General features: G+C 41.8%; 1 protein-coding gene across 1 annotated transcript in view; it reads left to right on the forward strand.

The window, feature by feature from the left end:
- The window catches only part of RBM6 (RNA binding motif protein 6), a 135,553-nt gene that overhangs the window by 17,448 nt on the left and 101,522 nt on the right, over window positions 1–16,583 (forward strand). Inside the window, 7 exon segments of the mRNA XM_030569477.1 lie at window positions 5,201–5,312; window positions 7,363–8,188; window positions 8,190–8,562; window positions 8,565–8,692; window positions 9,472–9,546; window positions 9,548–9,562; window positions 10,754–10,823. Of these exon segments, the coding sequence (XP_030425337.1) occupies window positions 5,269–5,312; window positions 7,363–8,188; window positions 8,190–8,562; window positions 8,565–8,692; window positions 9,472–9,546; window positions 9,548–9,562; window positions 10,754–10,823 (1,531 nt within the window). The 5' untranslated portion in view covers window positions 5,201–5,268.

Genomic DNA, 16,583 nt, shown 5'->3' on the forward strand with positions numbered 1-16,583 from the left:
TCTTCGTAAGGCATTTGGCAGGTTTTAGTTTCTTGCATGAGGCATGCCTTGGAGAATGTATTACTATTCACTCTGTGTTGTCCTCATCTTCCCAACTACTACTATGGTTATGCGGCCATTCTTTTGATAATTAGACAGAAGCAGGGATTTAATAATTTTGATGAAATCCTCAACATAGCTTTTGTAGAACGAGGTCGGATGGCCAGTGTCTATAGCTCCTGCTGTATCCTAAAGCTGTTTGGAATAATCACTGGAATGGGTTCAGCCTAGGCGATGGGGCAGTTACGTGGAAGAGTTCCTGCCCTGCATCTCTCTTGAGGGATCTTAAGAGACCTCTTAAGGGGTCTGTGTTAGCAGTCACTAGAACTGTATTCTGTAGCCACCCATCTGCTGTTTGTGAAGTGGTGGCTTCATTTGAATCCTGCAGGGGAAACGTTAATAAACTCAGAATCCTTCAGGCTGCTCCACATACCTGGTCTTCCCATGTGAGCAGCTGCTACTGCCCTTTCGTCTGACTGGGATGCTGCGGCAAGAGTTTAGGATAGGGTCCCCTTGCATATACTTGGTCTGTATTTTAATTTTTGCTTTTGTAGGGTGTCTGCCTCAACAGGAGGAAGGTAACCAGGTTATTTTCAAATCTGCAGTTCACATATCTCGCTATGTGCTCTTGTTCCTGAGGTGGTTGTTACCTCTGAGTTTCCATAGTGTGTTTTTGCCTTGTGCTGCAGTTATGTTATCATTTTACTGGCTGTATAACTTGACCATAGAACTTTTCATTAGTAGGCAGATCAGCCCAGTGATCCAGCTAATGCTTGTTAAGCTTTGGTCTCTAGATGCCACATAGTCCTTTCAAGAGGCCAATCTGACACAATGAAATACAGGCTACTGTCTTTCTGGGTCTGTGAACTCTTGCAGCACAATATATTGTATAGCCCAGAAGGCAAGACAGTGCTTATTGAGCTGATGGAACATGTGGAGCATGCAGTTTGGTTGTGTCACCATCTCCTGCTTCTGATGCAAGACAGTCAGCGTCATCTGAATCTCTTGGAGAACATTACATGCAGTGGAAGACCAGCTGAAGTGCATGCAGGCAAAAAAGAGGAGAAGAAAGGGGGTGGCTTTGTGGTTAGGGTACTGGGCCTTAAGAGATCAGTGTTCAGTTCCTGGCTGAGACACAGATTTCCTGTGTGGTCTTGTCACAGTCACATAATCTCTCTACACTTCGGTTTTCTGTATGTAAATTACAGGGATATTAGGATAAATTCATTAATGTTGATTGTTCATTCATTAATCATTGATGATTTCAAATAGTATCGTGATGGAGGCCATATAATTATGAAGTCAGCATTTGGTGACTTCCCTTAGAGAAGCTCTGGTGCTGCTTGGTTGAGGGAGTGCGAAGCAGGATATGAATGCGAAACAGCTGACATGGGCTGCTGCTTGATGCTTTGTCCTCTGTCAGAGGCCATGAAAGCTGCAGGAGAGCAACCACGCATGTATGACAGCATGCATTTCCTCCAATACATTGCTGACAGCATGCCGCTTCTCAAAACCACACATGCAATGTATCTCATGCTGGCAAATCAGTTTGCCAAGCTGACCTGCTGTAATGAACCTGTAATCTGATGCACCTCTCCCCCCCCCCACCCCCCCCCCGGCAACAACTGTTGCCAGTTGTATTGCATTCTTTGCTGCTCAGCAAAGTTCTTCCATAGCCTTTTTTTGTTTGGGAGGGGGAACTGCTTGGCCCTGGATCTTTTGGATTTGACTGTAGCCAGTAACTTCTGGACATCCTCATCTTCCAGGTGGGCGAAGCATCTTTTCAGAGGCAGGAGTGCCTCTTCAGATGTATTTTTGACCTTTCTCAAACTTCTGTGAGTGTCTGCTGTTCCATCCTAGGTAGCTGTGGGAGAGATTGTTGTCTGCGTCCATTGCCTCACAATGGAATGTGCTTGTCTTGACAACTTTGTGCAGTGCTGATGAGCAATTCTCCAGCTAACTCGGGCTGTTCAGACTGCTCACTCAGGTGTATCTATATCACTCTCACCTCCATTTATGTCCTTGAAATGGTTTTTCATACGTGTGATACCCAGCTGTTTAAGGTTAAAATCATAGCCAGCCACCTGTTGACATATTGGACAAATTACCCATGTGTTTCAGGGTTGAAATAATCCCACATCCAGTATCACATTTGTCCTTCATCAAGTGCTGTGCTCTGTTCTGCTAGTTGTCTATGTAGTACTGGAACACTAAAGACAGTCCTGTGGGAATTTTAAGCAGTACCACTACTGCTCTTTGGAACATCTCCCGTTCCACTTCTGTAGTGCCCTCTTCTGTCTGCCCCTGTTTGGTATATGCAGCTCTGCAAGTATGTCAGCTGTGAGAGAGAACCTACTTTCTGCCTGCTGGTACCAACTTTTGTGATAACTCCATAGACAGACCATTGGACTTTTATGTTTTTTCAGAAGTAATTATCATATGCACTCTCTATTTCCTTTAACTCTTCCCCTTCTTGATCTTTCCCACTTTGAAAACTATGCTATGATGAGTGGAACCCTCTTCACTTACACTGGAGGGTTCTATGTTCTCCTGTGGTTGATCAGGAGCCTGCAGTACATTCTCTGTAGTGATGTTCCCTTTTTTCCAGGCCTTGGCTTCCTACTTTTAGCAGCCCATTTGTCCAAAAAAAAAAGACTGCTTTGCATTTATGGATTAGTTTTGTTGTCAGGGATGAGGAAGATGCTATCTGTGCTGGTGGTAATTAAGTCAGGGCCTCTTCTGGTCTTCTGCACAAGTCATAAAAGTTTTTTTGGCAGACACCTTTCTTGTATTCCTATGAATGTATCCCATGGTTATGCTGATAATCAGACCAAAAGAGGAATCTTACTTGTGGGACTGAAACATAGTAGGGGGTTAAACTTGCTGTGGATGTTCTCCTAGCCTCTGGAAAGAGATCCAAAGCAGACTACCCTGTGATCTGATATATCCTTCCCGATTAGAACTGTGCACTATTGTGGTGCTTATATAACCAATTGTGAGCAACATGTTTGTTTGTAATCCAAGTACCTTTAGGTAGCACAATAAACATGATAGACCACTTGAATGGAAATGTTTCCATACATGGCCAGCCAAGAGCTTATGCCAGAAATTGTGCCTGGGTTAAAAATTAATGTTGTACATTGATTTTTTTTTAACTACAGCTCTATTGATTTGTAGATATTCAGTGTTTTCTCCTTTCTAATTGGAATGTGAAAGGTAAATTAGAATACACAGTAGGTGGGAAGTGTGGTATTAATGACAAATAAATCTTAAATTACTATCCCCTGCCATTCTGACAATCTGATTTTAAAAAAAAATGTTGAATAGTTTGGAACCCATTGAAGTCAATGGTAATTGGGCCAAATACAACATGGTTTTACAAAAGGTAGATCGTGCCAAACCAACTTGATCTCCTTCTTTGAGAAGGTAACAGATTTTTTAGACAAAGGAAACGCAGTGGATCTAATTTACCTCAGTTTCAGTAAGGCATTTGATACGGTTCCACACAGGGAATTATTAGTTAAATTGGAAAAAATGGGGATCAATATGAAAATTGAAAGGTGGATAAGGAACTGGTTAAAGGGGAGACTACAACAGGTTGTACTGAAAGGTGAACTGTCAGGCTGGAAGGAGGTTACTAGTGGAGTTCCTCAGGGATCAGTTTTGAGAACAATCTTATTTAATCTTTTTATTACTGACCTTGGCACAAAAAGTGGGAATGTGCTAATAAAGTTTGCGGGTGACACAAAGCTGGGAGGTATTGCTAATACAAAGAAGGACCGGGATATCATACAGGAAGATCTGGATGACCTTATAAACTGGAGTAATAGTAATAGGATGAAATTTAATAGTGAAAAGTGCAAGGTCATGCACTTAGTGATTAATAACAAGAATTTTAGTTATAAATTGGGGACACATCAGTTGGAAGTAACAGAGGAGAAGGAGGACCTTGGAGTATTGGTTGATCGCATTATGACTATGAGCCCCCAATGTGATATGGCCATTAAAAAAGCTAATGTGATCTTGGGATGCATCAGGCGAGGTATTTCTAGTAAAGATAAGGAGGTGTTAGTAACATTATACAAGGCACTGGTGAGACCTCATCTGGAATATTGTGTGTAGTTCTGGTGTCCATGTTTAAGAAGGATGAATTCAAGCTGGAACAGATACAGAGAAGGGCTACTAGGATGATCTGAAGAATGGAAAACCTGACTTATGAAAGGAAACTGAAAGAGCTTGTCTTGTTTAGCCTAACCAAAAGAATGCTGAGGGGAGATATGATTGCTCTTTATTAATATATCAGAGGGATAAATATCAGGGAGGGAGAGGAATTATTTAAGCTTGATTCCAATGTGGACACAAGAACAAATGGATATAAACTGGACATGAGGAAGTTTAGACTTGAAATTAGATGAAGGTTTCTAACCGTTAGAGGAGTGAAGTTCTGGAACAGCCTTCCAAGGGGAGTAGTGGGGGCAAAAGACATATCTGGCTTCAAGACTAAGCTTGGTAAGTTTATGGAGGGGATGGTATGATGGGCTAGCCTAATTTTTTCAATTAATTCATCTTTGATTATTAGCAGGTAAGTATGCCCAGTGGTCTGTGATGAGATATTAGATGGGGTGGGATCTGAGTTACTACAGAGAATTCTTTCCTGAGTGCTGGCCGGTGAGTCTTGCCCACATGCTCAAGGTTTAACTGATCGCCATATTTGGGGTTGGGAAGGAATTTTCCTCCAGGGCAGATTGGCAGAGGCCCTGGAGGTTTTTCGCCTTCCTCTGCAGCATGGGGCACGAGTCACTTGTTGGAGGATTCTCTGCACCTTGAGGTCTTTAAACCACGATTTGAGGACTTCAGTAACTCGGATTTAGGTTAGGGGTTTGTTAGAGGAGTGAGTGGGTACAGTTCTGTAGCCTGCGTTATGCAGGAGGTCAGACTAGATGATCATAATGGTCCCTTCTGACCTTAAAGTCTATGACTATGAGATCTACAAACTTAGTAAGAGGAAGAGTTTAATTGTCTCATTTCTGTGTACTTGCACTGGAGCATGTTGCTTATATTTCTGAATCCCAGGTATACAAAACTTTGTTTAAACTGATCAGATGATATTTTTCTTAAATGCTTTATGTCTATGTCTACAGTCATGCTATTTCTACCACAGGTTCTGCTGTCTTTCATCGTTTGCGGAAGGAATTTATCCATCTTTGGAAGTCCACCAGACAGGGAAAGATGTGGGGAAACCCTCGGTCAGCCAACAGAATGGGCCCTTTCCGGTAAGTGTTTGGATTTGGAGTTTATATTTCAAGGCTCTTCTTACGTGAAATGTTAACAGTAACAGGGGCTATGGCGCCCCCTTCTCTGTTTACTGTTTGTCATTACTCACTGCACATCTTGCTATTGTGAAACTGTTTTTGGATGAGCTATGTGAGCACTATGGAACTACTCTCAGTGGCTCAAACTGCCTGTTTTCTAGCCACACATAATGTTCCAACTTCCTGTAAATTCCTGCTAGTTATTTCTTCTGCAAAGATAGCTGCTTCCAGCATTTCTGCTTCTCCTCCTTGCCCCTTTGCTGAACATACACTTAAATTTAATGTAGCCATTTTTAGCTAAGGTGTTAATACACACCTAACGTTTGAGTCTAGAAGCTGCAAAGGAATTTTTAAAGATTATCATGTGGATCCTGTTGGATCTTGGTTTCAGCATTTCTTGGTTTCAAACATATCTGTAAGTTCACAGCCTTTAAGGATGCGTGTTTGTAGTGAATGTTTAGGCTACTTCCACTATTGAGAGAGAAATCTGAGGAAGTACAGCTCAGAATGTGGAATGTATATAAGTGCGAGACACTTGTGAATGTCACTTAACACTCCTTACGCTCAACCGTGAAGTACCAACACAATGGAATGTTTCCCTTGCTTGCATACCTCTGCCTGTCATTTAGACCCTAGGTTGATATTGGGACACTGGGATTAGAAAAAGAGAGGTATCGGGAGCTAGGCTGTTTCACTGTTTAGCCACTAGTATTTAGTTCTTTTGTTATCCTTGCTAACTTGCTTATTTGCGCCTCTGAATGAATCTGCTGAGTGTACTTCCTCACAACAGAAATTTACCCCACAGGGTTCTGAGATAATGAGAATACGTCTGCTGTTTGAGTCAGTAACGAGTAGAGATTGCCAAGAAATCATTTCTCTCCTTACAGCTTTATATATGAGTAGCTGTATGTGATTTTATTTTATCCTTGAACTAATACTGTTCTGGCTGATTCTAGATGATAGTGCTTTCCTGGTGTTTTTTTTTCCAGTTGAAAATTAACCAGCATCATTCTTTCAAATGTTGGAAAATTCTTTATTTCCCCTTGATCCAAGTTGTAACTATTGTTTTGCATTACTGCTTTCAATATATCCATAGACAATTTGACTAAATTCAAATGTCATCTCACATGTCCATGGATGAGTGCTTCTATCACTGTGAACTTTAAGATGAACTTGATTTGCTAAGATTGCCAAGAGGAAGTGTCTACTGATTTATCAGGATTTGGGATTGTTCTTTAAAGATTCTTGCTCTATTTCTGTTTACCTTTTGCGTTTTTAAAAAATGCGTGGGAGTCAGACTTGGCTAAAATGACAGATTGCTCCTTCGCCATAAAACCTGTTATTATGAAACTACCTCTTGAGAAAAAACCTGAGTCTCATTGTGCACAGAGAATTAAAGCCCATGGCTTTAGCAACATAAATTAGGTGCAGTTGCTGGGAAACTAGTATGACACAAGGAAGCTACACAGTTTTGAACACTTGTCCTGTTCTTAGGAGCACTCCCAAACTCCCATTGAAGTTAGTGTGAATTGAGAGTGCTCAGCATCTTGCAATATCAGGCAGGCCCTAGCAAAGAGGACAAACTGTTGTTGCATAGCGTACTAATGGAGATGACTAGGTAACCTCCACCTCATGACCATTTAGGAAGTTAACCATTCATATCAGTGCTAAGAGAAGCAAAGCAAAAATGGACCCCTTCAGAATGGGGCTAGTGATGCTTAAGCAAATACACCACTTGGAGCCTCACCTGACTCCCTAGCTGCGTATAGTGCAGGACTACTACCATCATTAATCCATTAATATTGCAGGTTTTCCTTGTTGAGTGCTTCTGGAAATTGTAGTGCAATGGGAGCACACAAGTTTACTATTTCACATCTGTCATATGCTGCCTCATGTTAAATTGCCAAACGTCAGTGCCTTCTGTGGATCTTAGAGCTTAGAGAAGAATGTGCTTCTGTGTAGAGTTCAGACACTAAGCACGTTATGAATAATACTGTCTTTATTTCTACAGTGGGAGCCAAGAAGAAAGGTTTGCTCCCGGGTGGAACAGGGAATACCCTCCTTCCCTTGATAGTCTTGCTCAAGAAAGACACTCTGGCAACTTCTCTGGCAGAGAATCACTTCCTTTTGATATCCAGGCACTCTCAGGCCTTCTCAACCCTCAGTTTGCCAACAGAGAGGAAGCTTCTTTCACCTATGGAGCTAGAGATGGACCACGGAGTGATTTCAGAGGTGGGGAGGGTCATCATGATTTCAGGGGCAGAGACTTCCCACCTTCTGACTTTCAGAACAGAGATGATTCACAGTTGGACTTCAGGGCCCGGGAACCACCCTCTTCAGAATTTAGGGGCCGGGAACCTCCCTCTTCTGAGTTTAGGGGCAGGGAGATGTACTCTGGAGATTTCCAAGTTAGAGAAGGGCCGTCTATGGACTTCAGGGCGGGGGATGTTCCTTCTATGGATTATAGAAATAGGGAGGCAAGCCGTATGAGTTACAGGGACAGGGAAGCGCATACCATGGACTATAGGGGCAGAGAGGACCTTCCATCAGACTACAGGAGCAGGGGTTCATTTGATCTGGACTTTAGAGGTAGAGATGGAGCCCATTCAGACTTTAGGTCAAGGGACATGCCTGAGTTACACTATCGGGGCAGAGAGCATTCCTATTCAGACTTTAGAAACAGAGATGTACCTGACGTGGACTTAAGGGGGATGAGTACCTCTGATCTGGACTTTAGGGACCGGGAGACACCATCTTCAGATTTCAGAAATAGGCACAAGTCCCGATCTGATCAGGATTTTAGGGGCAGAGACATGGCTCCTCCTATGGACTTTACTCGACAGGGAGATGCCCCCTGTGGACCAGAATCTTGTAGATTTTAGGCGCAGTCAGTCTACTATACCTTTAACAGACAGAGAGCAATCTGCCTTAAGCACAAATAAGAGAGAAGAGTCTACACGTGATGTTATTCTAGACAGATCTCCCTTTGGCATCCAGAAAGGAGAGTTTCAACATTCAGAGCCGAGAACCAGAGAAGAAGAGTCCCTTGAGTCTTCGCTAGATTTCCAGAGTAGCCATGGCCTCTTCAAGATCGAGATGAGCCACCGCCAACCTTTGCGAATGAGCAGCAGCTTTCTGTACTGAACATCAAAGATCAGATTCTAGTCTTGTGCTAAGGGCGAAGGTGGTTTGGATTTCCTTGGAAGACAAGATACGATTACAGAAACATTGAGTACAGAGATGTAGATCACCGGCTGCCAGGAAGTCAGCTGTTTGATTATGAGCACGGCAAGTCCTTTACAGAAGGAAAACCCAGCAAAAGATTCTAGGCAGGTCTTCAGGTATGTGGTTTTTGTAAAAACTCTGAGCCAAAACAGATCCTTTTTATTAAAGTATGAGAAAAAAGGAGGAAGGGGCAGCGAAGGAGATTTCCATCCAAATCCTAGGAGTAGTAGTCCTATCCTTCTATACCTACCTTCCCTGAATGCCTCTCGTCCTCTGATTTTCTACTCCCACTCATTTCCTCTCCACCACACATTTAACTTAGTCCAAAGTAATATCAACATAAACAATTCAAGCTATTTTTTTAAAATATCCAAATATCTCCTGCTTTTGGGAGCACAACAAAACTGTGTGTTGGCTTGTCCCACTTTTCTTTAAAATCTTTTAGAGCCCATGATTTTTCCAGGACTTTGGCCACTTCTTAGCAGCATGTAGACAAGTATTTAGAGGGATTAGATGTACTGGGAGGGATAGCTCAGTGGTTTGAGCATTGGCCTGCTAAAACCAGGCTTGTGAGTTCAATCCTTGAGGGGGCCACTTAGGGATGTGGGGCAAAAATCAGTACTTGGTCCTGCTAGTGAAGGCAGGGGCCTGGACTCAATGACCTTTCAAGGTCCCTTCCAGTTCTAGGAGATAAGTACATCTCCAATTATTATTTTTTCTTTTTTCTTTATGGAATCTAAGTGCATTTGAAATAGCTCTAAGTTTAAAAGGCTACAACCAGCCAATACAGCTTGGAGCCATTCTGCTTATGAATTGTGCCCTGCTTTATTTTGTTATTTTGTGTATTGAGCCAAGCTTGTCTCCATTGTAAAACTATCTTGATTCTGAACTCAAGGACCAAGATTACAGGACCTGCCCCAAAGAAGTGAAACCAAGCAAGCTCATTCGGCTAGGAGGAGTCCCTGAAAACTGCCACAAAGGATGACGTAGTGGTTTTTAAAATGCCTCCAAAGTTTATCAAATCTGTAGCAAAAGTATGTAACATCCCAAATGTTGCAAGCAGTTCCCAGCATGATCTGAAGAACTGAAGAGATTTTTAATTAGAGAAGAAGAGCAACTTTTCTTTGTTAAACAAAAAACATAAGCAATTGCCAATCTAAAATGTATTTTCAGGCCTTTTGTGTCCAAGAGGTGGGCAGACTGCAATTTACACTAGTTCATGATTTTTTCCACATGGAAATCCCAGATTTTAGGGGTGACCACAGTGCTACTTTTTCTTGTTGTTGAGACTTTCACTGAGAGTAATGTAGAGGTGACACTCTGCGTGCTTGTAGATGAGAAAATGTAGTTCACTTTAGCTTGATCGTTTAAGCCTATCTGGTTTGCCTAAGGCTTTTCACTTTGCTGTCTTTCAGGCTGCATTATATTCCTGTATTACCTCATCTGTATTTACCTTGTAGCCAGAAAGGGAGCTGCAGGCCGCTCCATAGGCAATACCTTGGAGGTGCTAAAATAGTATCCTATAGAGATAGAAAAGACGTCTTCTACACTTGAGCTTACTCAAAAAGCCAACACTGGTTGCCAGCCTTCCTCTGTGAGGTGGTAGAAAAAGTTACTTCCACAGAGCTCTAATAGTCAGCCCCAGGGTATATCTCATGGCAGTTCCAGACTTTGGGCCTCTTGCATTATAGTGCTCTTTAGTTCAGTTATGATGATCAGACTTCTTGAGAACTGTGCATGAGAACTCATGTGAAGAACTTACTGTGTCTTGAGATAGTGGGATGTTTGAGAAAATAAAGGCCAAAACAATCTCAAAGGTAATTAGTGATCAGTGATTTTAATAGCAATAAATGGCCAGATAAATGATTGCAACACATTCAAAAGAAAACATTCTGAATGGAGAGGACATTAAAACCTAAATAACTAAATTCCATGCACCTGAGTTCTGCTGTGATGACAGTTTCCTCTCTTTAAAAGGCAGTTCTCAGATGATAAGGGGACTCTGTGGGAGAATATGCCACTTTGGATTCCAGACTCCAATACAAAACCGACAGAAATCTTATGAGAGTGTTAGAGAGAGAAAATAGAGTACAGTAAAAGCTATCTTGCCTTCCTAAAGTAGCGTTGGTTTGATGTGTGCTGTGGAACTAATGTGGACTCTTGGTATGTCTCTTTAGATTCTCAATGCTTTCCGAGCGCCTGATGGGACACCTGTGAAAGACTTGCGCCTAAAAGATTATAGTTCAGGTGAGAACATTTTTTTCAGTGCTTCTGGTCTCAGGGAGCTGGGGTGGGGTTATCAAAAGGCCTTTATCAGACTGGTGCTCACTTATTCTTTTTATTTAAATTGTTTGATGCCATAACCATAGGTAGTATGGCCTGAAAAAGCCTATTGAGTCATCTAGTTTATACACTTGCTGGCTACAAAATTGGTGGCATCAGTCACAGATTTGGTACTTCAGAGGTTAAGCACATGTACTACCTGTGCTCTAGCCATGTGTGAGTGACAGAAAGTAGCAAAACTTTCTGATGAACTCCTTCAGGAGCAAAACCTGTATGCACAGTGGGCAATGTTTTTTCCCAGTAGAGGTTGCCTGTTAAATCCTTTTATTTGGCAATTGGTCTTAACCTCTGGAAAAAATTCTATACAAATAGGCTTCTCATGAGACCTTGTATCACTGACAAATGTTGCTATTTTTGTAATCCCAAGCTATTGTCGTACATCCTAGCTATGAAACACAGGTCAAAGTGTAATTCTCACACACACACACACACACACACACACACACACACACACACACACACACACACACACACACACACACACACACACACACACACGATTCTGGATTAGGATGGCATTTCTCATATCGAAGGATGACTTTTTTCATTTTCCTGGTTCACTTTTTTGTGCTTCTGACATGTATTCACAAGACTTGCAGGGTTCCTTTCTAGGTGGAAAAAAAGGTGTTGAAACAAGAAAGTGCAATGGTAGAGAATGAGGGATGATTCTTGGAGATGTTGTTAGAATTACAATAGAAAGAAAAGTCTGGATACAATGGGCAATCATCTGAAAGCATCTCTCCCTGCTCTGATGATACTGAACAGCTTCTGCTCCAAAGTGAATTTTTTCATTTTACAAACCCTTAAAAGAAGGAGACTCTTGTGTTTTTGTTTTTTTTTTTAAATAAAATAAATTAAGCTAAAGTTTCCATGTTGGCCATTGGATTATACCATTGCTGGTCTGGATTACTTGCTGGATAGTTGTAATGCCTGGGGTCAACGCATTACTTATTTACAATTGAACCAGGAACAAGGGAGTATTTCACAAAGTGAAAGCTTTAATTGCATCTTTGGTTCTGAGCAGCTGTCAAAAGAGTGATCTCCACCTTTCCATGGTCCCTTGAACAAAAGAATGTCCCACAGTGATGTCATCTTTTTTTGTCTAACGAGCAGGATTCACAGAGGACATGGGCAGTGCTTCTCTGCTCCCTTCCATCCTCCTTGAGTGTTACACAGTGTGGCTATCATCAAGCTTATGAAATGAATACAGTGCAACACCACAATTACCGAGCATTATATTTGTGCACAGAGAAAAGCTGGGTGGGGTAATATGTTTTCTTACCTCACCCATGTTATCTCTGTAATGTCTTGGATCATCACAGCTGGAACACTGTGTTTGTACACATACATACATGGTTCTGTCTGATACTTTCTCAGGAGTATGTCGTTTCTTTTCAGTAAAAAATAAATTCCAACCTGGGCTTCTCTTCACAAGTCTTGTAACTCCAGTCAATTTGGATGTATAGTTAGGCTTTTGGTAGAGAGCTATTTCCCCACAGTTTCCGAAGGTGTCCAGATGTGGGAGGTAACGTCTAAAGCTGCATGCTGAGGCCTTAATGCCCACAGATGGTTATACTTTAATGCAAGAAGTGCAAATTTCCCTTAATACACTGTAAACGAAATGTTCTGTTTCAGTTCTCATGTCATCATCAGCTTTAGCAAGAATTGTATTTCTGTTATTGTAAAATAGTAGTAATACTTTTTTGGTGAGGGAAATGGTTGACATTTTAAAAAAGTAGCTTATGTTCTGTGGGCTAATTTGTTCTAATTTGATTGGTCAGTAGCCCTGCTTCCTATTGACTTGTCTGCAGTAGTGCAGAATTATTCATGATCCACATAACCACGCTTTAGCCAGATGCATTGTTTTGACAATCCGAAGATTTGAGATTCAATGCAAAACAAAATCTGTTATTGCAACATGCCTGAGAATTTAAATACCAGTCAGGAATCTCAGAAGTTATGTAACTTATCAATCAGTAATATGTGTGACAACAAAATAACTTTCTGAAAATGTGGAAAACATCTTTTCTTGATCAGGTAACTAAAAAGGTGAAAGCTTACATAAACTCAACTTAAAAAAAGTGAGCTGAGAAACTGAAAAATTGAGCTCAAAGTTTAGTTTTTCTGAAAAGTTAAGTCTGTTTGGAAATAGGGGCCCAATCATGATTGGGACTCTACTACTGCAGTAATGGTGTGTATGCTTAAATATGCATACAATCAAAGGCAACATCATGCTGCAAATTTCATTATGGAAGGTGCTCGGTAATACACCTATGCACACCAGCTATATTGATTATTTTGGTGAAAAAAATGACAGTATAATTCAAAAGAGCTAGTGCTAAGTCCATCTATGCGTGGGTAATACACTTTTCTATGAGTGCAAGTTCTGTGTCAACACAGCAAGAACTATATATTATTTTAACGTTTATTCATGAGTCTAATTTTGCACTTCATGTTGGCAGTGCGTCTTGGAGAGAAGAGGACTGCAGATATTGGGGAAAGGAAGTAGCCAATAGCTAATAATGCTCAGTGTGGAAAAAATGTCCCATAATTAGTGCTCAGATCAGTTTAATGGCAGTTAAGCTCTTTTTATCGTATGTAGGGCCCTACCAAATTCAGAGTCCATTTTGGTCAATTACATGGACATAGGATTTCAAAAATCATAAATTTCATAATTTCAGCTATTTAAATCTGAAATTTCATGTTGTAATTGTAGGGGTCCTGACCTGAAAAGGAGGTGTGCATGTGTGTGTGCGTGTGGGCTTTGCAATGTTATTACTGGGGGGTTGTGGTACTGCTATCTTTACTTCTGGGCTGCTGCCTGCAGAGCTGGGCCCTCAGTCAGCAGCTGCCACTCTTCAGCCGCCCAGCTCTGAACACAGCAGTGCAGAAGTAAGGGTGCAATGGTATGGTATTGCCACCCTTATTTCTGCACTGCTGCTGGCAGGGCGCTGTCTTCAGAGCTGGGTGCCCAGCCAACAGCCACTGCTCTCCAGCAGCCCAGTTCTGAAGGCAGCACAGAAGTAAGGATGGCAATACTGTGAACGTGCTCTTCTTCCGCCCCCTCCCCCCCGCAACTCCCTTTTGGGTCAAGAAACAGTGGTCTCCCCTGTGAAATCCCTATAGTGTAGGGTAAAAGCACACAAAAGACCAGATATCACGGTCTGGAATGCGTTTTTCATGGCCGTGAATTTGGTAGGGCCCTAATCATATTTTGTCACGTTGAGCCTTGCGGTGTGACTTTTTTCAAGACTGGTTTGGCAAAATGTTTTTACAGTAGTTAGTCTTTCTCTGAGATTAGTAGCTTGATGAATTTATTCAGGCTTATAAAGATGCACTTTTAAAAATGATGCATGTGCATTAAGGGAAAAACATTTTCATCTCTGGACTTGCTGATCATGGAACACTGTTTCTGACACAATGGTTTATGATTTTGATGTGCATACAAGCTATCTATCTTTTAGACAGTTTGGCCTAAGAGGCATATAAACAGTACAACTACTACCTGGATTTTAAAAAAAGTAGAGAAACTAATCAAGAGAACTAGCTTAACTACTGTATTATGAGTTCACCTGACTTCAACCCAAACACCCAGGACATTCACAGATATGTGTTAGATATCTAATATTCAGACCAAATATGTTCTACCTTATTATCTTATGGAGTGTTAACTCAGAGCTTCCATATGTTTACGTGGTTAAGGTGGACCTCTAACTTTTGGGCTAATGCGTGTACCTACGTGTTAGAGATACCGAGACAATTTGTTCAGACAGGTTTTTTGTATCCCCCTACTGTAATTGTATGTGATAGTGTTAGCAAAAATAAGTACATTAATAGTTTAGATTGTTGGCTCTTCCTCTGGCCGTATCTTTTTGGAGAATATCAGTCTTGCCAGCTCAATTAATGTCTTGAGAATGGTGTCTATAGTGTTTCCTCAAGAGTTAAGAGCCATTTTGCTCTGTAACCCCCTTCTTCATCTTCTGATGGGAAGTATGTATTCTCAGTCAGAGTGGAAGCTGAGCTACCTTTTTGGTAGATACTAGTGATTTGATTATGAATAGCCTCGTGAGAAGTGGTTATGTAATTATTGACTAATAGCTCCCTTTTCTCCATTCAGAGTAACTTGATCTCCAGTAGTCCAGCAGGAGTCAGGGTTTTCAAGGACACTTAACCTTGTGTGTTGTGTGCGGTGGAGCTTTTAATCATGTGTGAAAGGCCACTGGACCAGTTTTGTCATGTGCTTCGCTTCTTCCCATGTTACTTTCTGTAAATTTGACATAATACTACCACTGCCAGAAAAGTTTGAAGCTATTCAAGGAATCTCACATGAATACAACTCTTCACTTCTTTTAAACCTGCTTGTACTTTAAAACACAGACATAGCTCCTCCAAACTTTTTTCTTCAATCTTTATTTCTACTTTTCTAGGTAGGGTTTAAACATAAAACAAAAAGACTGAGAAATGATCTTGTGTGTCCATTGTGCACAGAACATTCAGGATCACTGTATGTATGCCCTGCCCACCAGAGGGTGAGGAGCTGTCTTTATTTTAAAGGGCCTTTGGCTGCCTGTTATGAGTCATGTTACTTTAAGAAACACTGCACCAGTATTTGCCAAATACAAAGACAACCCAAAGTTATGAATGAGAGCATGAGGTTGGCTATACTCCACCATCCTCAGCCTTCTTTTCAAGTGAATTATTCCTCTGGAAACTCTCTGCAGTGGAAAGAGCATGGAAGGGTCTATTTTTCAACTGAGATTCGTGCTAGAGTTGGTATCGACGGTTGGGGAAGCTGTTTAGGGGAAATGAGCCCCAAGGAGAGGTTGCTGGTAGACCTGTGAGGATGTGCCAGCTTACTCTACGAGCGCATCTGGGGAGCCAAGAGGAGTTCTTCCCGGGCTGGGAGACCCTTGCAGAGGATGGACACATTGGCCGAGGTGGAGAACGGAGCGCCCAAAGAGGAGTCCGGTGAAGCGGAGCTGGAGGGATCAGGTGAGCCAGGGTGGAGGTAGTGTTGGTAGAGGGAGTAGTGAGGTCTACAGCAGCCTATTTAAGCACATTTTATATTATTTCTGCATAGAAATGTTGGGAAGCAGGGAAACTTGGGGTTTGAATGAATCCCCCCCCCCTTTTTAATCAAGGAGATCCTGTAAATGTTTCCTTTGAGAGCTTTGAGAGATGAAGTGAAGGGAAGTTCCTGACGGTGTTATAGTGAGAGCTGGGAATACCTCTTTAATTGGTAATAATACAGGGCTGGCTTGGGTGCAGGGATGGGGGCTGACTAGATTTGTATTAGAGGTAGGGAGCATCCCAGAAAAGTATCTGAGGACAGGCACTGCTGTGACAGACCTGTGATGCTAAGGGCCCCTGTGTATGTGTGATGCAAGAACTGGACAAAGGTGTCATGTAAGGACTGAGCACCAGAGCTGGGGGCAGGTTCGGGGGGTGCACTTGTATCATGATACCAGGGGCAGGATCTTAGACTTCGGAGCAGGAGGGAGACTAGAGAGGTGTCATCCTTGCCAGTAGGAGTAGAAGAGGGACCAGTTGACTGCAAGTGTCCAATTTTGGAGGATAGGAAATTTGTACTGGCCAATAACAATAGTGCTGTGTAGGGAATTAATGGTACTACCTTACAATGTGCATGACCTCTTTTAGAAACTG

Source organism: Gopherus evgoodei, chromosome 7 (assembly GCF_007399415.2).
Source record: "Gopherus evgoodei ecotype Sinaloan lineage chromosome 7, rGopEvg1_v1.p, whole genome shotgun sequence".
NCBI classification, from domain to species: Eukaryota; Metazoa; Chordata; order Testudines; family Testudinidae; genus Gopherus; species Gopherus evgoodei.